The sequence below is a fragment of the Leptomonas pyrrhocoris genome (assembly GCF_001293395.1).
Source record: "Leptomonas pyrrhocoris isolate H10 chromosome Unknown, whole genome shotgun sequence".
NCBI lineage: Eukaryota > Euglenozoa > Kinetoplastea > Trypanosomatida > Trypanosomatidae > Leptomonas > Leptomonas pyrrhocoris.
Window position 1 is genome coordinate 431,476 of NW_015438379.1, and position 20,735 is coordinate 452,210.

The 20,735-nt window shown below is 60.8% G+C and overlaps 5 protein-coding genes across 5 annotated transcripts; all 5 read right to left on the reverse strand.

Moving 5' to 3' along the window:
• Positions 1–242: 242 nt before the first annotated feature.
• ABB37_08333 (putative Proteasome regulatory ATPase subunittcc1l8.3) lies at positions 243–1,593 on the reverse strand (the record flags this gene model as incomplete). The annotated part of the gene is made up of 1 exon (XM_015807307.1): positions 243–1,593. Exon 1 carries the CDS (start codon positions 1,491–1,493, stop codon positions 243–245), a length of 1,251 nt encoding a protein of 416 aa, XP_015654256.1. The 5' UTR covers positions 1,494–1,593.
• Positions 1,594–3,616: 2,023 nt separating this feature from the next.
• ABB37_08334 (hypothetical protein) lies at positions 3,617–7,909 on the reverse strand (the record flags this gene model as incomplete). The annotated part of the gene is made up of 1 exon (XM_015807308.1): positions 3,617–7,909. The coding sequence occupies exon 1, from the start codon at positions 7,004–7,006 to the stop codon at positions 3,617–3,619; it is 3,390 nt and encodes a 1,129-aa protein (XP_015654257.1). The 5' UTR covers positions 7,007–7,909.
• A 501-nt stretch (positions 7,910–8,410) lies between these two features.
• Positions 8,411–14,283, reverse strand: ABB37_08335 (putative ubiquitin hydrolase putativecysteine peptidase Clan CA family C19; the record flags this gene model as incomplete). The annotated part of the gene is made up of 1 exon (XM_015807309.1): positions 8,411–14,283. The coding sequence occupies exon 1, from the start codon at positions 13,646–13,648 to the stop codon at positions 8,411–8,413; it is 5,238 nt and encodes a 1,745-aa protein (XP_015654258.1). The 5' UTR covers positions 13,649–14,283.
• Positions 14,284–14,593: 310 nt separating this feature from the next.
• On the reverse strand, positions 14,594–17,725 carry ABB37_08336 (hypothetical protein; the record flags this gene model as incomplete). Its single annotated transcript, XM_015807310.1, has 1 exon — positions 14,594–17,725. The coding sequence occupies exon 1, from the start codon at positions 17,372–17,374 to the stop codon at positions 14,594–14,596; it is 2,781 nt and encodes a 926-aa protein (XP_015654259.1). The 5' UTR covers positions 17,375–17,725.
• A 373-nt stretch (positions 17,726–18,098) lies between these two features.
• Positions 18,099–19,545, reverse strand: ABB37_08337 (hypothetical protein; the record flags this gene model as incomplete). The annotated part of the gene is made up of 1 exon (XM_015807311.1): positions 18,099–19,545. The coding sequence occupies exon 1, from the start codon at positions 19,287–19,289 to the stop codon at positions 18,099–18,101; it is 1,191 nt and encodes a 396-aa protein (XP_015654260.1). The 5' UTR covers positions 19,290–19,545.
• Positions 19,546–20,735: the final 1,190 nt, after the last annotated feature.

Below are 20,735 nucleotides of genomic sequence, written 5' to 3' on the forward strand. Positions count from 1 at the left end.
CTCCTCTCCCCCCCCCCCCAACGTGTATCCAGAACAAGCACTCGCACATACCTAAAAAGACAGTCGTTGTGGTTTATGCGGCTCGAATGCGGACATGAAAAGACGCCCTCTCGCCGCTGACCCGGCAATGATGTTTACTGCTCCTTTCACGTGAGCGTTTTCCTCTCTCCTACGCTGATGCTGCACCCGGTCTCGCGTCCCTTCAAATGACAGTACTAATAATACTACTAAAGCGCTGTCGTTTAGGAGTAGAAGTCGTACGTCTCATCACCCGTCTTCTTGATGACGGTGCGGTAGGCGTTCTCAATATCACGCGGCAGGATCACGTACCGGTTCTTCCGCACCGCCAGCATGCCCGCCTCCTGGCAGATGGACTGGATGTCCGCACCGCTGAGCTTCTCGGGCCGCGTCACGTAGTCCTCCAAGTCCACCTCCGGCGACAGGTTCATCTTCGACGTGCACACTTGAAATACAAGCCGCTTCTGCCGCCGATCGGGGTAGGGGAACTCAATCTTGCGGTCCAGACGGCCGGGCCGCAGCAGGGCGGGGTCCAGCGTGTCCCACCGATTCGTTGCCATGATCACCTTCACGTTTGTCGTCTGGTCGAAGCCGTCCATCTGCGTGAGCAGCTCCACCAGCACCCGCTGCACCTCCCTGTCCGCCCCCGTCTGCGCATCGAAGCGCTTCGTGGCGATGGAGTCGACCTCGTCAATGAAGATGATCGACGGCGCATTCTCGCGGGCGAGGCGGAAGACGTCGCGCACCTTGCGTGGGCCCTCGCCGAGGAACTTCTGCACGAACTCGCTGCCCACGACGCGGATGAAGGACGCCTTCGTGTGCTGGGCGACGGCCTTCACGAGCATCGTCTTGCCGGTGCCGGGCGGGCCGTAAAGGAGCACGCCGCGTGGGGGGTCGATGCCGATTTGCTCGTACAGGCCGGCGTGGGTCAGCGGCAGCTCCACCGCCTCGCGGATCTCCTGCTTCTGCATGTCAAGACCGCCGACATCGGAGTACGTCACGTCCGGTCGGTCGCTGGAGTTGAGGAGGGTGATGGTGGCGTCCGTCTCGCTTGGTAGCAGCTGCACGCAGGCGTTGCTGCTCTTGTGCAGCCCGACGCTGACGTTGGGCTTCAGGTGCTCCTTGTTGAGAGTGGACAGGATGCGTACGAAGTACTGCGAGCCGCTGGTGCCGCTCACGATGCCGCGCACGCTGTCGACGGCCTCGACGAAGTTGCCAAGCACGAGCGGCACGGCTTGAATGCGCTTCACCTCCTGCTTCGCGGCGCTCTCCTCCTTCATGAGCTGGTGCGTCTCCGTCTTACAGATCATCGTCTTCAGCTGGATGTTTTTGATATCTTTGCTAAGGCGCTCGTACTCCTCGTAGAGGGAGGTGTGGATGGCCGGCCGGCCGTCTTGCGCCTCTTTCGGTTGCTTCTTCTGGGCGAGGGTGGGCGGCTTCGTGGCTGCCGCTGCCGCAACGCTAGAAGTGGCCATTTCTCTCCTCTCTTCTCTTTTCTTCTTTCTGCTGCTGGTGTTGGTGTGTGTGTTTGTGTGGAATTGAGAAAACTACGGGCAGACAACGTATAGAAATCACTGTGCAGTTGTTATTGGACGTACGATTAAACGGCATCGTAGGAGGAATGACCGACAGAGCCATCAAGACGACGAAGAGGGAGAGGTGTAGAAGACGGATGATAATAATAATAATAAAGCTTGGCCTTTTCTTCTTTAGGCGCCACTGGCATCACTTCTTGAGCTAAGAACCTCCCCCCTCCCCAACCTAACTCAACTCAACCAAGGCGGCATGACGACGCGCACGGCAGCAACAACAAGAAAAAGGGTCTCTGCCGCGGTGCACGCCGCACCTACGCAAAGAACGTTCCGGACGAAAACACCTCGACCGTCTCGTTTCCGTGGTGAAGTCGCTTGGTAAACGGAGATGAATAGGACAGACAGAGGGAGAGGGAGAGAACCGCAAACGCACAACCAACGACACCGCTGCTTTTCTCTGTTCTCCTTTCTTCTTGTGTGTGTGTGTGGTGTGAACAGCGATGGAAGACAGGAGAGAAGGCAAGGGAGGGCAAAGATAAAACAGCCGGGTACGCCAAAACAGCACACGTGCGCGACGGAGGACGCAGCAGGACGAGAGGGATAATAGTAAACGAGTACGTACAGCTAAATATAAATATAAATAGATAGATAACGTAAATAATAACAAAGGAAAACGAGAATATATATAAAACCTCCAATAGGAAAGAAAGAAAGACAAAGCTGCAGAGCGACGGCACCAGCGAGAGGGAGAGAGAAAGAGCGGGGAAAAAAGCCTGTATTAGCAAGGGGGAGTGCTACGCAAACGGCGACGACGACAACGCGCAGCGCCCAACGCGTGCGTTGTCCGTCGCGGCGGTCATGCAGGTGGATAGGAGGAAGCAGAAGAAACTGAATAAAGAGGAAAAAGTAGCGTAACAAACAAAAGGAAGACGCCCGACATACGATTGCGCGGACCACCAGTAAAGCTTTATTATGCACGAAGGGTTTCGAGGGAGCGATACGGTAGGGGAAAGCGCAACAGCGCGTACCGAACGGGGCGACAGCCGCGGTACAGGGCAGCCAGCGGAAAGTAATCGAAAAGCGCGTTGACGGGGGGGGGGGGCGGTCGCGTGGCTCTGAAAAGGAGAAAATAGGAAGCAAAAGCTGTCACCACCACCACCACCCACAACCATAAAAAAACGCAGGTAAGGTTGCGCCTTCACCCATGTGTAGCTGCACAGCGCAGTCAAGGAAAGGGAGGTGCCGAGTGGAGGAAAGGAACGACGCACGCACCCACACACGCAGCACTCCGCAACTTCACGCGATTGCCTTTCGAGAGAACGCGGGAGAAACCTTAAAGAAGAGTTACATCGGGAAAATATATATTAATATAAAGAAATACATAGACCGAAACAGGCGTGCTGACGACACGCATAGAACAGCAAGAGAACGACGAGAGAAGACAAAAAACAAGCAAACAAAAACGACGCTTCCTCCAAGTTGGGCACCGTCACCGTGACTTGCCCGCGTGCCGTTATCCGCGTCGTAGGCGCGCAGAGCAGCAGTTTGTGATGGGCGGAGAAAGAAGGCGAATGTGAAAGAGAGAGGGAGGGAAAGCAAACAGGCCTCGCGTCGCGTCAAATGCGCAACAAGATCGAACTCCCTCTTTCACCGCTTTTTTTTTTCGACTTCACTGCACTTCTTGAACGTGCACAACGAACAGGGCAAACATGAAAACAGCGGTGCTTACTCATGTCCTCTCTGTAAAGGTGAAAGAAGGGAGGGGCGAGAAAAGAAGACAAACGGCGGAAGTAATGCTGATGATCGAAGAAATCGCTGAGGGGAGATGGCACCGTTGCCGATCGAAGAACGCCGCTGTATTTCTCTTTCCTTTCCCTTCGTTAGTGCCGCTGTCACAACCGTCCGTGACCCAACACAGGCGAACACCGCACATCTTCAAAAAGAAAACTGGAAAAAAGAAGACCTCCCCTCTCAGCCGTAGTAATTGCAAGAGAAGGAAGAAGAGAGAGGGGAGAAGAGAGGAGACGCAATCTAGCGACAACCAACACCTTTCGGCACGTGCGTGTTCAGCACGCCGGCGGGGCACCACGCAGTCCCAGCTTCGCTGCCTGCCGTCGCCACTCCCGCAGCTCCGCCCTCTTGTCGTCGCATGGTGGCGGCACCGGCGCGTCCTCGTCCGCCACCAGCCGCACCAACTCCAAAATGGAAGTGGCCGCCGTGGGCACACTCGCGTGACCGGAGGCGCACGGGACGCTCCCAAGTCCAGCCCGCGACGTCGTCGTCGTCTCCTGCGTCTGCGGCAGTGGGGAGAGCACCCGACCATCCACGCTGCGGTTCGCTGACCCAGAGCGCGTTGTCGAGCCCGGTGCACGCGAGGGATACGGTTTGCCCGTGCGGTTGCCCGACGGGTCGACCGTGGCGGAGGGGGTGCCGCGCCCGCCGCCGCCGTGACTCGAGCTGCATAACGGGCTGCGTGATACGATGGACTTCTGCGACGGCGACGATAGAGAGTGCACGCTCGGGAGGACGCCGTTCAGCGGGGAGGCCGGACTGGCACTACGCGTCAACCAGCTCAATTGCGGTGCCACTGCCTCTGCGGGGGAGGCGTCGCACCGTCCGCGTGGGCCGCCGCTGACGAGCGTCCCGTCCTTGTCTGCCGCGTTGCTCGGCCGTGCGCTCTGTGCGCCGAGCAGCATGTCCTCCCCCCGCAGCGGCGGCAGTGTCGTGGAGGCGGTGAGGGCGCGGGAGGAGACGAGGGGGGTGAGTCGAATCGGACTTGTGGCGCACTCGATCACCGCTGCGCCGTGGCCGACGGACGAGACGCTGCCGTCGTGCTCGTTCGAGGTGGACTCGACAGAGGCGAGCGACGTCCCGGGCAGTCGTCGGTGGTATGCCTGGCGGGGCGAGACGGACGACCCCGCCATCGCCAGGGCCGCGACCGACTCGCTCGGCGTCGAGTGCGGCGGCTGCGGCATTGGGAGGCGACCGGCGGCTGCGGGGGTGGAGAGCAGCGCAGGGCCGTTGTGGCTCCTTTCACTGGCGGTGTCGGACACCAGCGATGTGCGCCGGTGCAGCCCGGTGTGGTCGTGATGTTGTTGCTGCTGCCGGTGCGCGTCATCGACGTTCGATTCGTCTTCTCTTCTTGCGTCATCGTCGCGAGCGCTGCTGTTGCTGGCGTGGTGTGCACTCTCCCTCCTTGCTCCGCTCTCCGTGACGGGTGTGCGGCTGGGCAGGTGTTGTTCGTGCGCCGGCGACGGTGGGGAAGTCGGCGACGGCTTCAGCTCTACGGCACGCGTTTTCACGACGGCCTCGCGCACCTTTCGCTCCACCGCTGCCGGCTCGCCGAGCACCTTCACTACGACGTTGGTGTTGCTGCACTTTTCCCTGTGATGGCCGATGGCGCTGTGCCGTCGAGTGAGAGACGGCGGTGGTGGCGCTACTGCCGGCGCTGCATCATCCTTGCCTTTGTCTTCCCTTCCCTTCCTGTCCTTCTCCACTCGACGTTGGAGTAAAGCTCCTGGTGCAGCGCTGCTGTGCTGCTGCTGCTGCTGCCCTTTGCGGGTCGCCTCCACGCGTCGTATCTCTTCCGCGATGCGACTGCGCAGCACCGCCGAGACGTCCGCGCTGACGGCGGCCGGCGAGGCGTTGGTGCTCGCTGTCTCGCCGGGTCGTGCGGAGCTGCGTGACAGCGCTGAAACGGATAAGGGCAGAGCTGGCGCTGCTGTCGTGGAAGCACTTCTTCGCTCACGTGCTGGCGGGGCGGCGTAGGCGGTGAAGGCACTTTTGCTTTGGAGGTTACCACTGCTCGGTGGCCCCTCAACCGCCGCCGCCGCCGCATCAGCAGCTGCTGCGACTTCGGCCTCGCGAGCGCTGTCTATCGGGGACACCCGTCCTTGCTTTGAGGCAGAGCTGGCGAGTTGAGTTTCTTCAAGGCGACGCACGAGCTCGCTGCGGTCCGGCGTTCGCGGGCGTTCTGCGTCGTCGCCACGCCCCTCCGTCGCAGTATCGACGTTTTCACCACTACTATTACTTCTGCAGTTGTGGCTGCCGCCACGACTGCTTCGGCGGTGGTGCTCTACGCCGCGGTTGTCGTGAGGAGGAGGGGAGGATGAAACCGGCGTGGCAGCGGCTTCCCTGGGTGCCGTCGCATCGTCTGCCGCCTGTGGCCCTTCAAACCCCGTTAGGCGATTCTGCAGTGCCTCACACTGCAGACACGCCGTCCGCAGAGCCGCCAGCAGCTCCGCCTTGGTTGCCGTGGAATTGTTCATCACCGCCAGCACATTTGCAGGCACGGCGACCACCAACGACTCGGCTGAGGGCACACTTACCGTTTCGTTCTGCGCTCTTTGCAACGCCGTTTCCCGCTGCTTCGGCGGGCTGTGACGGCGGTCGGCGAGGGGTCGAGGTGCCCCTTCCTCGCCTGCGCTCAGCTGACTGCCGTCACGCGGTCCTTTCGCCGGGAGACGCTGCGCTAAACCAGCACGGGAGTTGGGCGGCTGCCTCTTGGTCTTGTCCGCCGCGGGCTCCGTTGACAGCGCCACTTCCGCCTCCTCGCACGTCTCGTCGCCCAATGGAGAGGAGGCGATGGCAGGAAAAGCGTTAATGTCGGCGGCAATGCGCACCGCCACCGGCGCTGTGGATTGTTGTGCGGGCGCCCCGCCGCCTCCCGCTCTGTGATCAACACCGCTGCTGCGAACGACGGCGCAGCTGTTCTTCTCGGCCGGGGTGCGAGGTGTGACGGTGCTCGACCCGCCGAACGGACCCACCACCCGCCGTGTGGAGCCGCTCGCACTTTCCGGTTCGCCAATGGCGTCGAAGGATCGGCGGCGCAGCGTGGGCGACGTCTTCGCTGACGCCTCACCCGGCACGCCTTCGTTGTGCAGGGTGAAAGAGGAGGCGGTGTTGTACTCACTTGTGACGAGTGAGATGGGTCGCTTGCCCGCCGCCGCATCCATCAACAACTGCGAGGAGGAGAGCGAGGCGGAGGCGGCGGGTGTTGGGTTGACGCCGAACAGCGAAGAGGGTTGATACACGCGGTACTGCGCCGCCGACCCGCTCTTCCCTCTGCCAGAGGTGGAGAGCACGCTGCACGGTGTGGTGGCCGTGAAGGTGGCGGAGGTGAGCGTGGTGGCTGTCGTGGTTCTCGGTGAGGTGATGGTTGTGGTGCTGAGCCGCACGTCTGTGTGCCGACTCGCCGCAAGGCTTTCTAGTGCAACTGGACTTTCACGTCGTGTGGCGCTGACGTGCGAGTCGGTCGAGGGGGAGAGCAGCGTGTCGGGGGAGAGGAGAGAAGTGCGCGTGGCGCGGAACGGACGCTCCGCTGCTGCTACGCGTACGGCGTGCGCCGTCGCTGCGGTGGATGTCGCGGCCGCAGTAGCGAGGAGGCGGCATTGGCGCACGCTGTTGCTCTTGTCGTCCTCTGCGCTCTCCTCTGCAAAAGAGCCCGACAGCTGCATGGCGACTGTCAAGCTGGAAGATTGAACGGGATATGTGTGGAGTTGCGTGCCTCGCGTGGAAGGACAATAAACTCGTTGGGGTAAAGCTCTTTAAATGAGTATTTTGGGATGCGTTGCCGCACCAGAAGTGCTGTGCGTCGTCTACTGAAAGAAATAATAATAAAAATAGTAATGAAACACTAACGTAGGAGAGAATTCTATTGGCGCTGTTCAGACGAAGGAAGAGAAAACACAGATCATCAAATAATAGTCAAAAAGAAAAGGAAATCAAGTAAGTTACGCACGCCACCACCACCACCAACAACAACACCACAACACGCGGAGTGGAACTCGGCGAGCGCGATTCAGGCGACGACCTCAACAGCTGTGAAATCGCAGAGGACTAAAAAAGAAGATAATAAATACAATCACGACAACAATTAAAAGGGTTAGGAGCCCTTTTGCGACGCAGCGACAATCGCGACAGCGGTGATCTGAAACCCAAGCGTAGCACACCAACAATGGAAGATGACGGCCGCCAAACGTGATCAGCGGTGGGCGGGTAGAAAGCAAACAACACTAATATATATATATTTAAAATAACAAAGAAGGAGAGAAATAAACAAGACAGCACAAATCAACTCGTTGAATGGAGAAAGAAAAAGGAGAAGGAGATACTATTCGCCGACGGCACCGCATGCCGCTCAAACAGAGTTGGACGTCAAACTTGTGCTGAATATATATACATATATATTCTTTTTAAGTAAGTATGAACCGCTTCTGTGACTCGATGTTTATTGCCCCTTCTGCTTTCGATGGATGTCTGGCGGCTTTGCGTGGTGTGTTTCACTCCCTCGCTCAGAGTGCGTGTGCGTGTGTGCGTGTGCGATGTCCCACGCAGGGATTTCCTACCTCTTTTGTTGCTTGCGTGGGGGAGGTGCCGCCACGAGCGGGTAACACGGTCAAGGGTGGGTACACGAGCCCCAGGAGCAGTGAGAAAGAACGTGAGGGAGAGGAGAGGAGAGGAGAGAGATGTGCCGAAGAAAGAGGTGCAGCTTATTGTGATCATGAGAAAAACGGGGAGCCGACGCCGCTGGCGGTGCCGCTCGCCGGAGTGCGGAGGAAAAGAAAAGCGATGGCGGACATGCGGCCTGCCCCGCATCGTCGCCGTTCACCAACTGTGCCGCTTCCACCCCTTCACGGGGCGGCACGAAGTGTTTGGTGCGGTCTGCAAACAACAACGGTGTCTTCCCTCCCTTCCTTTGTGAGTCAGTGATGGTATCATCACCCGGCGAAAGGGGCGCTGTTCGCCTCATATCATAAAAGGAAACAAAAGAGAAGAAAAGCAGAGACCTGAAGAGGAACGCAGCAAAGTGGGCAGAGGCGAATGAAGTTTGCCAACGCTCCCCCCCCTCTTTTCCCGCTCTAATCCAATGACACGGCATCATCAGAAGCTGAGTTGTGGCTCTCCTCGGCCTCCTCCTTCTTCTCCTCAACATCCGGCGGCGGCTCACAGGCAGGAACGGAAGCGCGTGTGAGCCGCTGTCGCGACAGGCGTACCTGCTGTGCGTACGCCGCCGCCTTCGCCCGCAGCCGCTTCGACGAGTTCGCCGCGGCGGACGACGGCGTCATCATCGGGTGTGTTCTGCTCTGCGTGCACGACGGCGCCGACGTTTTTGCGGTGGTTGTCGTCGCTGGACGCTGCAGCGATGCTTCCTCGTCCTTGGAGACGTACGGGATTAGCGCTCCGGCCGAGGCGGCAGTCGTGTTCGGCGATGCTGCCACGTGTACTGCATCATCGACGGTTGTAGAAGCAGCGGCAGAGGTAGCTGCTGCTGCTGCTGCTGTCGTGGCAAGGAGGCTTGCCGTGTGCGCTCGCGCTTCCTCTTCGTGCAGGCGTGCGCGGAAGATGGCGACCGCCTCTGCTGCCAGCTCCACCGGTGTCAACGCTGCAGGGGAAGGAGAGGCCGCCGGAGAGAGCGGGTCGCATCGCCCGTCTTCCCACACACGCTGAAGAGCGCGTGCGGGCGTGGCGCAGACTTCGAATAACAACGACGCCTCCCGTCCTTCCTCCTCGCCGCCGTCGTCGCCGCTGCAGCGCAGATAGCAAGCAGGGATTTTCTCATACAGCATCAAGTAGGGCGTCTCCAGGGCCGAGTAGACACCGATGTCGCCTCCGTTCAAGATACGGCGCATGCTCTCCTGTGACACCGCCTGCACGTTCGAGTCGTTGAGCATCACCCAGTTCTCGTAGAAGGCAGCGCCGGAGACGGATACTGCAGCCGGGGGGAGGCTAGGAGAGGAGCGGAGGAGTGCAGAGTGCATCTCCGCCTCTTCCTTTCCTTCCTGTGCCGGCGCCTCGCATTTGGAAGCCGAGTTCGTCTCTTCCTCCTCCCCATCTTCCTCAGCTTTTGTTGCTGTGGTGGTGGTAGCGGTGGTGGCTGTGCTGCGTAAGACTGGCACGCTGCGCGGCTCCTCTTCGCTGTCGTGGTGCGCCGCTGGTTTCATCACGCGTGTCCTCGTCGATGTGCTGTGCGGGGACTCGTCACCAGCATTTGCCGCCTCCGTGGCTGCGGTGGAGCTGACCGGTGACGACGCCGCAAAGACGCGATCCACGTCCAACACGTTTGAGAAGGCAGCTCCCTGCTCACGCACGTACGCGCGGATGTTCTCGAGGTTTACCGATGGCGAAGTCGGGGCCTCTCCGTCCTCCATGTGCGTTGTTTGAATTTGATCCCCGTTGGGGGCCTCCGCAGCGGGGCTGCAGAGGCTGGGTGGGCTGCGTGTGAGAGCAAAGTAGTGCCCACTGCTCGGTGTCGACCCGCTGTGCACGACGATGGTCTGCAGACGATAGGCTACCCACACCGGCGTGGCGGTGACCGTCATCGCGTTGCCGCCGCTGCTGCCGCCGCTGCTGCTTTGTGCTGCGGCCTCGCCTTCTTCATCCCCGCTGCCCTTGCTGTGCCGCTGCTGTCCAGAGCTGTCGAACCGCGCTGCTTGCCGAGGGGTCGGGGTGTTCTCTTGCATTGGGTACGCGGGCACCACCACGACCTCGTTCAGCGGGACGCCATCCGTCACTTTGGCATAGGACTGCGTTGCTCGCTGGTACGCGAATCGGTTCAGTTGCAGGGCCAAGTACCAGGGAAGACCGCCGCCTGCTGCGGTGCGGTGCGCAGCGGTGGGAGAGGAGGGGCTGGAAGGGGGAGAGAAGTCTTGATGCGCGGGTTGTGTGCCCGTGGCCACACCCATTCCGTTTCGTGGACTTGACGTCGAGCAAGACGGCGATGCTTTGGTTGGACTGCTGCCTTCGTGGGGGGCATGCGTGCCCGGCATGGCCGATGGAGCAGCTTTGAAGAGTCTGTCCGGCCCCAACGAGGTCTCACTCGTGGGGGCGCTCACTCCGTCTGTTGAGATCGAAGCCACTCGTTGGCTCGTCTCTTCTGCGCTAACTTCCGCCACCAGCTGCGTAGTTAGCGCGGTGCTCGTGCGGCGGCCGCAGTACTCGCAGTCGAGCGCATTGCCGCCGTGCAGCAGCTCCTCGTTTAACGTGGGGTGCAACACATGGAGAAGGAGATGCTGCAGCGTGTACTTTTTCCATCGTGCGTCAGAGTTGGGTGTGTCGGCCGCGTGCGGCGCCGCTTCGGCGGAGGCAGGACGTGGAAGTGGAAGCACCGCTTCTGCCGTTTGGTTGTGGTCGTTGCTGTGGAGTCGCACGTCCGTCTCGCCTTCGTCGCTCATCGAAGCAGCGGCAGCCGCAGGAATCGGTGCCGGAGCAGCGGTACCTTCACGGTAGCCGCCGCTCACGTACGTCGTGGTTGTTGCCGTGGCTCCTGGAAAATGCACCACCTCTACCAGCTGCTGTGGGTTGCTTGCCTTCCCATACTCGTCCCCCTCCTCATTTTGCGTACGCGCTGCGACAACTCCCCCATCACCGCCGCCCCCTTCGCCCGGGCGGTTTGCGGAGGACGGCGGGGGCAGGATCGGGATGGAGACGTCCCAGAAGGCGTTTACGTGGGTGCGGGAGTGCGCGCAGCGGGTGCACGTCATCGTCGTCGCCGTCTTTCCGCTAAACCACCGCCCCACGACAGCACCGCCGGGCTGCGCCGGTGCGTCAAGCTGATCCAAAAGCGCATGCAGAAACTCCGACGCATCATGCTGGCGGTGGTCGTTGAAGGGGGTGGGAAGCTGCGAGTCCAAGTAGTCCGGCAGCACCGGGTGCTCCTCGTGGCGGTACCGCGCGCGCCACTGCAGCTCACCGAGGAGCAGCACCAGCGCCAGTCGGCATCCGTATTTGCGAAATGGTGCCGTCAAGTCGGGCTCCTGCACGGCGGCGGCGGAAGAGCTGACATCGCGTGGGGACGGAGTGCTGCTGTCAAGAGCTGACGTGGCGGATCGCCGGAAGACGGCTTGCTGCACACGTGCGATCAGGTTGTCTCGGAAGAGCACCGCCGAGCTGAGCAGCTGCACTACGCTGTTTAAGAAGCACGTGTTGCCGCTGTTGCGCATCCCGACCCAACCCGGCACGGTCGAGAGCCGCCCCACCGCACTGGGTTGTGCGGCGGAGGGTGCGGGTGCGAGGCGGCCGTAGCTGCTGGTATTCTTCATCGCTGGGTCGGCGCCGAGGTGACTGCTGAACATGGAAAATCGATTTCGCTCGCCACCGGTAAACCCGCTCGTGCCGACGGACGCGAGGGTGGCGAGCAACGACGAGACTGGCATTTTACTGGCGTCGGTCGCTGCTGGCGAAACCCGCGGGGGGAACGCTGTTGTTGCTGCTGCTGCTGCGCTGTTCGATGTCTCATTCGGTGTAGGCGGGGTGTAGGGAGTTGCCGCCACCAGCTGCAGCGCCTTCTTGTTGTCTGCCGTGATGCCCCAGCGGGGCCGCAGCGGGTACACTTTGTGTAGCGCGTCCTCGTGCAGATCGACCAAAGTGGCGGCGCCGTCGTGGGAGGAGCGAAACGTCGGATCATCCGCGTAAAGAAAGCCCGCCCAGTCTAAGATTTGCTTCACTTTGAAGCGGACCGGGCTGACGGGGTAGAGGGCGTAGACGCGCTGCCGCAGCACCTCGAAGCGACGACACAGCCGATGCAGCTGCCGCGAAAGACTCAGCTGCGCCTCGCTAAACACGACGGCAGCGGTGGCGTTGAAGTTGGCCCCCACCGCCGCATCACCGTGGGTGAGAGACCACGACACGCCGCACTGCGACAGCACCGTCGTGGCGGTCGCCAAGATGTCCCACACACACAGCGGCAGATGCCCAGCTGTGTCAAAGAGGGTGCGGAAGTACGCGACGGTGTAGAGGGCTCGGCCGTGGTGGCAGGCGCTCCCACCTGCTGCCGGTACCGGCTCCTTCGGTGCGGGCCTTGACGCGACACGTCGTGACGTGTCAGCTGCGCTGCGATGATGCGGTGGGTTCGCATCAGCCGTGTCGTGCATGTGGCGGTGGCGCGGGTTGCCGTTAGGGGAGAGGGAAAGGCCAGCGTCGAGACCGACCGCCTGGGAGCCGCTATCGGCGATGGCGCTCGCAATGGCGGCCACAGCAGAGGAAAGACCCGCCGCAAAACCTTTGCTGCTCTGCGCCGCTGTCTTTGTGTGAGGGGCCGACGCCGGTGCTGCTTTCAACCGGTTCTCTTCCTCCCCTCTTCCGCTTGCGTCTTGTGAGTTGTGTTCTGCCCCGGTTTGGCTTTCCGCTTCCGCCTCCACGCTGAAGAAGTCGAGAAAGGACAGCAGGCTGTACAGATTCGCGGTGAGGCGCGTCAGCCGCAGGCAGAGATCGTGCGCCTGCGCCTCGAGCGACGCGGTGGACGGCACGGCCTCACCGGGCACAGGACGGGCGTCTTTGCTGGGCGGTGCGTGCTCACCACCCCGCTGCCCCACACGCGCGTGCGCCGGTGCTGTCTTGGCTACGAGTGCGTTTATTTTGGTCACCTCCGCGAACATGAGATGGATGATGTCGCGAGCGGCGCGGTGCACCTCGTGCAGTGCGCGTGCGGCCTCCGCGGACAATTGTTGCTGCGGTGAGGAGGCTGCCTTTGCTGCCGCATCTTCGGGGCGCGCGGAGGACGCAGCGACCGATGGCGGCCCGTCACGCTGGGACAAGGAGGAAACGCCGCTACCAAAAAGGCCAACGAGGAGGCCCATGTACAACTCCGGCGACGCCTCACCGGCGGACTGTACGAGTACGACTCGCGCCACGCTAGGCGGCGCGGGGTCATCGCGGTGGTGCACGTGACGGTGTAGAGGCGTCTCGCCGTGCGGCGCTGCCGTCGCGGGTAGCGCGCTCTGCTCCGCAAGGCGTTCTCCTTCCCCGCCGTTGCCCGGCAACGCACTCACCTCCGCGGACACAGCATCGGAAGACGAGGGAGGAGGGGAACTGTCTTCGATCGGCCCGAAGACATGCAGAGGCGTGGCGCTGTCACGACCTCGCTGCAGCACGCCGCGCACCAGAGCGGCACCCAACTGGAGAAGGTTCAACCTTCTTCCACTCAGCCGCCATAGTTCGATGGTATGCACACGGTCCAGCAGGAAGGCGGCGGGGTGCTCTAGAGGCTCCTTGCGGGAATTCAGGCGTTCTACGGTGTGGAGCACGTGCAGCAACCGCGTAGGCGCGTAGCGATGGGAAGAAACATGGCTGCCTCCTCCGCTATCGCTCGCCTTCACCATCTTATATATATATTTTTTGCGTACGCACACGCCTTCTCTTTCGCGCTGCTGCTGAAGTCTGCGGTGATCGACGGTGGAGGAGGCGAAGAGGCGACCAACGCTGTGTTTGAGAACTAAGAAACTAGATCAATATGTTGCTCCCCGGGTGACGATGACGCACCCACGCACACACCGCCGCCGCCGCCGCAGCCGTTGCAGCTGGAGAACACGGAGTCACAGAGGGACCACCACAACAGTAAATTTGCTATCAACTACGTTGGGCAGATCAACGGCATTGGACCGGCGGAAACGGCGTCAACACAAAGGGGGTAGACGGAAGAACCGTATTTGATGATAGATATTTGAGAACACGAGTGAAACGACGCTCTTCGATAACCAAAAACAAAAACCCCTCGTTTTTGACGGAAGACGAATGGATGTATAGATATGTGTGTGCGTGTGTGCGCAGATTGGGAAAGCGAAGACCCGTGGTGATCGTGCCACCCTTGTCGCTGTGAAGGCGACGAATGCGGGGGCGGTGTAAAGGCAATAGATGATATAAGAAGGCGATACAGTCGATCAGCTGCCGGCTTGCGTGTGTGCTTTCTTTCTTTCTCCTTCCGAGCCGTGCGGGGGACTTCGCGATGACGATAAACTGGAAGAGCGCAGAGGAGGAGGAGCAGACAGAAAGATGCGAGAGACGTAGAAGAGAAGACATCGGCAAAAGACACGACAACCTTTCTCGTACTATACGCATATGGGAGGCAGACAACGGTTCCCCTCATTGCAGCCGAGAAAACACAAACGGCAGCGTAAAGGCGGAAGCGTCCCAGCACGGCGTCGGTCAGTTGTACGCGTTTGATTTCCACGCTTGCTGCTGTCTCTGGACGGCGTGTTGCTGCCGTACACCAAACGCAAAAGACCCAGCAATATATAATAATAATCGTAATAATCCTCCAGAAATCTCTAGGTAGCGTCCAGCAGCGTACGTGCGGTCTGCGCGTGCCAGTTTATCTTCACAAGTCCCGCTGTCTGCAGCTCCTTCAGCACCAGCAAGAGCTGCTCGTCGGTCAGCTGACATATCACCTGCAACTGCACCACCGGCACCTGCTTTGCCGCCTCCGTCGGCGCGTGAAGGGTGTGCGCTGTCAAGAGGTAGAGCACACGCACGGCGTGCGGCACGAGAGGATGAAAGAAGTTCGCCGGACTTAACTGCGTGGAGGCGGCCATCCATGAATCCCCTGCGTGCCGATCGTGTGAGTCCGAGGCATGAAGAGCAGCCAAGCTGCGGCGCTGCGTGCCCCTCGCCTGCGTCACCATTTTCTGCCAGGACTCCGGCAGCTCCGCCGCCCACCGCTGCTCCGCCAGCCCCTTCAACTCCTGCAGCGACGCGTCCGGCGGCAGCAGCGACAACAGCGTTGTGGTCCGTAGCGGCAGGGCGACCGACATACGCCGCAGCGGGAGAACGAGCGAGCTCATCGGGTAGGCCACGACCTCTCGTTTTGCAGCGGTGCTGTTCCTCGTCAGCAAAGGAGGAGGAGGAGGGGCAGCACTGCACTGCTGCACCGCCTGATAGAACACGTTGAGCGGTGCAAACGGCAGGAGGTGCCGCACCGCGTAGCGTATCGCCTCATCCTCGGTACTGCTCTTGGTGCTGGTGGTGGTCGTGAGGTGGCTGGGTGTTGGGGCACCCACGGCAGGGCCGCCTGCGTGTCGGCCGTACAAACGCAGAAGGACCTCGACGACCCCTGGAATGCGTCGTAGTCGCGCCTCCCGCTGCTGCGTCAGTGCCTCGTACATCAACATAAACCAAGTCGCCTGCTCAATGCGAAAATCATTGCTCGAGAGCGGCACGACGGCGTCGCGGTCTTCGGCGAGGGTGAAAGAGGCGTCGAGCAGCGCGTCCAACAGGTCCGTTGCGTCTCGCAGCAACGAGGAGGGCGACGGGGTCGACAACACGCTGCCTCCTCCTCCATCACCGTTGTTATTGCTGCTGCGGAGCGTGGATGCATCTTGATGGGCGGCGGACATCGCAAAGGGACACACAGTGGAATGAAACACAAAGAGGACGTCGTTCAGCGAGTGGCGCGCTGTCCACGTGGACTGCCAGTGGCGCAGCATGGCGAGAGGCGCCAGCAAAGGAAAACGACGGAGGGCTTCCATTAAGAAGACGCACAGCGGCGCGTTACTTGGCCGCGCGAAGAAACACGCGGGGTGGCGGCGCAGGGCCTCATCAAGTTGCGACGCGGATGCGTGGGTGAAAAGAAGAGGGCTTGAAGTGCGACGATCGGCTGCGGTTTCCTTCACGACCGGCAAAGACGGATCGGCGAGCGACTTCACATCCGTGTCCGCAGGATCGGCACCTGCCGACAGCACCGAGGAGTCCAACACACCCCAAACCGCAGCAAGGCGGCAGCCACGAACGAGCGGCGCCTCGCCTTGACGGTGGTGCAGCTGCGGTTGTGACAGGCCATTTCGATGCGCAGCGCTGCCGCCTACCACGGACGCCTTCCAACTCGCTCCGACATTTACTCTTTGGCGCACGAGTGATGATGCGTCGCCTGCACTCCCCCCTCCGTTCGTTTGCCGTGGTGGTTGCTCTTGCCGATGCCGATGTTGATCGGACGGGGAGAAGAGCTGCACCCAGTATCGATAGCCCACCTCCTCTTTTAAACGATGCTTCAGCATCGCTCCGCCGTAGCTCTCATCTTCCGGGAGGAGCAGTACGGCAGGTCGGACACTGCAGGCGGTCGCGGAGAGCCGCGCTTCGTAAAGCGTGGCGAGGGCGGCGAGGTCGTGCAGAAAGGAGAGCAGCGGGTCGTCCCCCCTGCGGTGGCGGCGGCCGGATGAGCCAGAAAGAGGAGAAGGAGCCGCACCACCGCCAACTGCCGTGGAGGATGAATAAGAAGAAGAGGGGGCTCTGCCTGCTCCGGTGGAGACGGCGGCCCGGTTATCCGCGCAGCAGTGCACGAGGACCAGCAGACGTCGGAGCTGCGCCTTCTGAGGAGCAGCTCTCTCATCGAGCTCCTTTGGTGCTTTCCATGCCTCCTCCTCCTCCTCGTCGCGGGGGCGAAGGCTGTCTTCCAAGTCTTCAAACCACCGCCGAATCACCGCCATGCAGGCGTGTCGTGCGGCCTGCGCGGTCGAGCCGTAGCGGCCGTCCAGCGTCACATCAACAATGTGGGCTGCTGGTGGCGGTGCGGCGGTGGACAGCCGCCGTCGCTTGCGAGAGGCCGCCGTGCACCCCACACAGCCGCCTTGGCCAGCCTGAAAGGAAGGGGGCGAGGAAGACGCGACATGTGCGGTGGTGGACACGCCAGTGCGATTCCCACTGCCGCCTCCGCCTCTGCCGCCACGCTGCTGCTGCTGCTGCTGCTCCGTAGGCACCAAGTGCACCGTAAAGACCTGCGCGAAGCCGCTGCCTTCAAAGAAGTTCTGCAGAACGGCACGGCTGCCTGAAGTCACAGCGGAAACGAGGGTCGTGCCGGCAATGCCAAGCGGGATGCAGCGGCCCCACCGTGTGGCACCTAGCGGGTAACGGAGTAACGTGGGGGGAGCGTCATTTCCGTCTGTTGGGTTTGCGGTGGTTGCAGGTTCCCTGCCGCTGTCCGCCGCAGCTGCGTGCGTCGACACCAGCACCCACGCATCGCCGCGCAGGAAGGACGCGACATCCTCCATTTCGGTCGGCATGAAGGTGGCGGACACGCGATGGGTTACCTCGCTGAGGTAGCCGAGTACATCGGACATTGCGGGATGAGAAGAGCAGTAGAGAAACAGGTAAATCTATGCAGAAGAAACGGTCAACTCAAGACGGAGGGAGAGACAAACAACACCCGCTACGCTGATCATCACACGTAGACAGGCAGCCGGTTTCTGGCTTTTCCCTTTTTCCCTTTTAAAGCTTGAGTGCCTGTTGATGGGAGCCGCCAAGTCTATGCCGATGTAGCGGAGGCCCGTTAAAAGAAGACCCTCCCCTAAATGAAGAAAAAAAAAGGTGAAGCACAGCGATCAGCGCGCGCGCTCAGAAGACGACGAGTAACTTCGCCGTGGTGGCGCGTATCCCCGTGTGGGAAAAGCCGCCGCTGCTGTCGCGGAAACTTCGAGAAGAAGGGAGGAGAGGGTTAGGTGGTGAGCTGCCACGCAGCAACGAGAAGAAGCAGCAAACGATGGACAGCTGAGGCGACGTCGCGACGCCTGTGTTTCCAAGGTGTGCACGACGTAGCGAAGGTGCCGCATAGGCCGGAGCGGTGCGGAACACGCATCCCTCATCTGCCGGTGTAGTAGGAAGTGCCTTCACACTCTCTTGTGATAAGGTTTTCTTTTCTTTTAAAGTACGTTTCTTCTGTGTCGTAGGTGCGGGATGCAATCGAGTTGAGAGGTTCGCAAAAGGGGGACGGATCCGTCATGAGACATGCGCAGAAGAGCAGACGGCGCCTTCCACAGTGCGGAGCATCAACACGTCGCGCCATCGCTACTCTGCGCGGTGCAAACAGTGGCGGCAGCAGAAGTTCCTCGCTTCGCCGCACGCCTCTCCTGTGCAGGCGCAGCATTGGTGCACCAGAGCCCCGCACGTCGCACAGGCCACCAACACATCATACCTGTCTTCCGTTCGCACGTCGTCCGCTGTCAACACACCCTCCAGCTCACAGACGACACAGGTCAGGCAGTCGGGCGCGTCCCCATCCGTTGTTGTGTTGGGATGCAGCCGTGCAAGGCGCACACCACCGCCCAAGACCGGCTGCATCACTAAATCGACATCTTCCAGTTGTCCCTCCGTGCAGAGGGGGGCCGCAGCCGCGTTGACCGCAGCGGGGGAGGGCGAACACCCTGAGGTAGGGTGGACAGAGACGGGCGAGGGCGCGCCACCATCTGGAAGTGGGCATCCGGCCAGAGTGGCTCGCTTTGCCGCCGCATACGCCGCTGCATCAGCCGTCTTGCGCTTCTCCGCGTACGCGGCGGCGGTGACCTCTTCGTCCTCCACCGCCTCCACCGCGCTCAGTAGCGTGTCGAGCTCCGCCGCTGCAACTGCGCCTTCGCTACGTTGTTCTCTGAGGCGTTCTACAGTGGTCTGCAGAGCCGCTGGCGGTAGCGGTGAGTGGGTGGGGCCGGTCAGGGCGTCTGCGTGCTTCTCCGCAGGGTCAACGTACGTCGCGCCGGGCGAGTCGGGCGGAGGAGGGGAACAACGAAGAGGCCCCGACGCCGCCACGGTGTTCATCCACCAGGTAAAGTGCGGGGTCGTGAGGAACGCTTCCACTTCACGCAGGACGTCTAGCGCATCTGCTGCTTGCGAGTCACGTGAAGCCACGTGGCGTGATCGGCGCTGCCCGCGGCCCACAAAGCGGACGTGCTGCTCAAGGGCGGCCTGTGCGAGAGGGTGGGACAGCGAGACATGACGCAGTGCTGCGTGGTGCCGGTGCAGTCGGTGCCTTGCCGCTGACGACGCGCCGCGCACCGTCGCACTGCTGCGGAGAAGTTCATCTCGCAGCAACAGACGCGTGTAGTTTTCTTCGCTTTTCGCTGCGTCGTACTCGCGGCTCGCCTCCAGCAGCTGTGCTACCACGCTGGCGTCCGAGACGGCGGCGACGGTGCTGGTGGGTGGGCGTGCCGTCGCCGATGGTGCGGGTGCCCGCTGCGGGTGTCCGCTTCCCTCCTCATTTTCCATGACGTGCGTGAGGCGCAATAGATGCAGCCACATCAGCAGTCGATTGGCAGCGTGGCACGCACACCGGCCTCGATGCCACGACTGGATAGCACGCGCCGCTGCATCTAGCGCAGGTGACGTGGGGGTCCCGCTGCTGCTGCGCGTGAGTCGAGGCGGGGAGTTATGCCGTGCGTTGAGAGGCGCAGACTGAAGAGACATGGGTGGGTGTGGCGCACCTACTGGCTTAAAAAATAATACTTCCTTTGAAGGACCAATCTAATGTAGTTTCCAAGAATTTCGTCACACACACACACACACACGAGACAGGAAGATGAACAGATCATAAGGTGACGAGCCCCGCAGAGACGAAGAGAAAAAAAAGCTGGATACATTCATTTTGGCCAACTAAACGCTCTGTGTGCCGGTTGTTTGCTCTGCCCTCACATCTAACGGGAAGCACGGCGGATGGACAAGACGAAAGGCTGCCTTCATCCCGCTGTTGACGCGTGTCTTCTCTCAACGTCCGGCGAGTTGCAGCCGCACACAACGTAATTCATTTTTATTTGTTTTGAAGTTATAGGTCTACGCTTCGCTGCGACGCGTACGCCGCGAACTCCCAGAGAGTGAGGGGGGGGGGGATGGGTCACAACAATCCAACACAGCCGGAGTATAAACCTCGCAAACACTCATACGCAGAAGCGGATTCTTGATGGTGGACATCCGCCTACCCGCGGCGGCTCTTTTCTGCACCGTTTTGCGACGTCGGCGGATCCAATATAGAGAGAGGGAAAAGGAGGGAAGCGCGACATCGCTTCAACGATGCGGTTCACGCAAAAACGCCAGCGTACGCGGACCTTTCCGCTCACTCATCGCTCTAGAGCCGGTAGAAAGGGAAAACAACAGATACAATTGACCGCGAGAGGTTTAGTTGAAGGCGTCGAGCCGCGCTTTTTTCAGAGCAAGCGGAGCTACCGTACAATCTACTGTCCACCACCCCCTCCTCAGAAAAAAAGGGAAAAAATGTAGGAGGATTTATTTGGTGCGTACGTTCGGGGGAGGGAGGGGGTGGAGAATGTTGAACTATTTCATCTTGGTTGGTTCTTCCGCCCCATCTCGGACTTCGGGAGTTCCCTCGATCCTCACGCCTCTCACTGGAGGACAGAAGCGTGGTTTAAAAACACAATCATAACACAGCAGTCCGTACGCCACCTACGGAGTTCTCTACCCACCGCCCCGACAACGAGCTGGCGCCAAAAGCCTCTCTTCCACTCCCCCCACCCCATACAGTGTGGGTTTGACTCCTCAGTGTTGTGCTGCGGTACGCGACGGGGAAAGCTGCCCCTGTTTGAGTGAAATGAATGAGTCGGGAACTACCGCTCGCTTCATCCTCAAAACGCGCTCAGCAAGCGCCTCTTCGCTCGCGTCATGTATCTCTCAGTCGTTGTAGTAGTGGATTACCCCACGCAG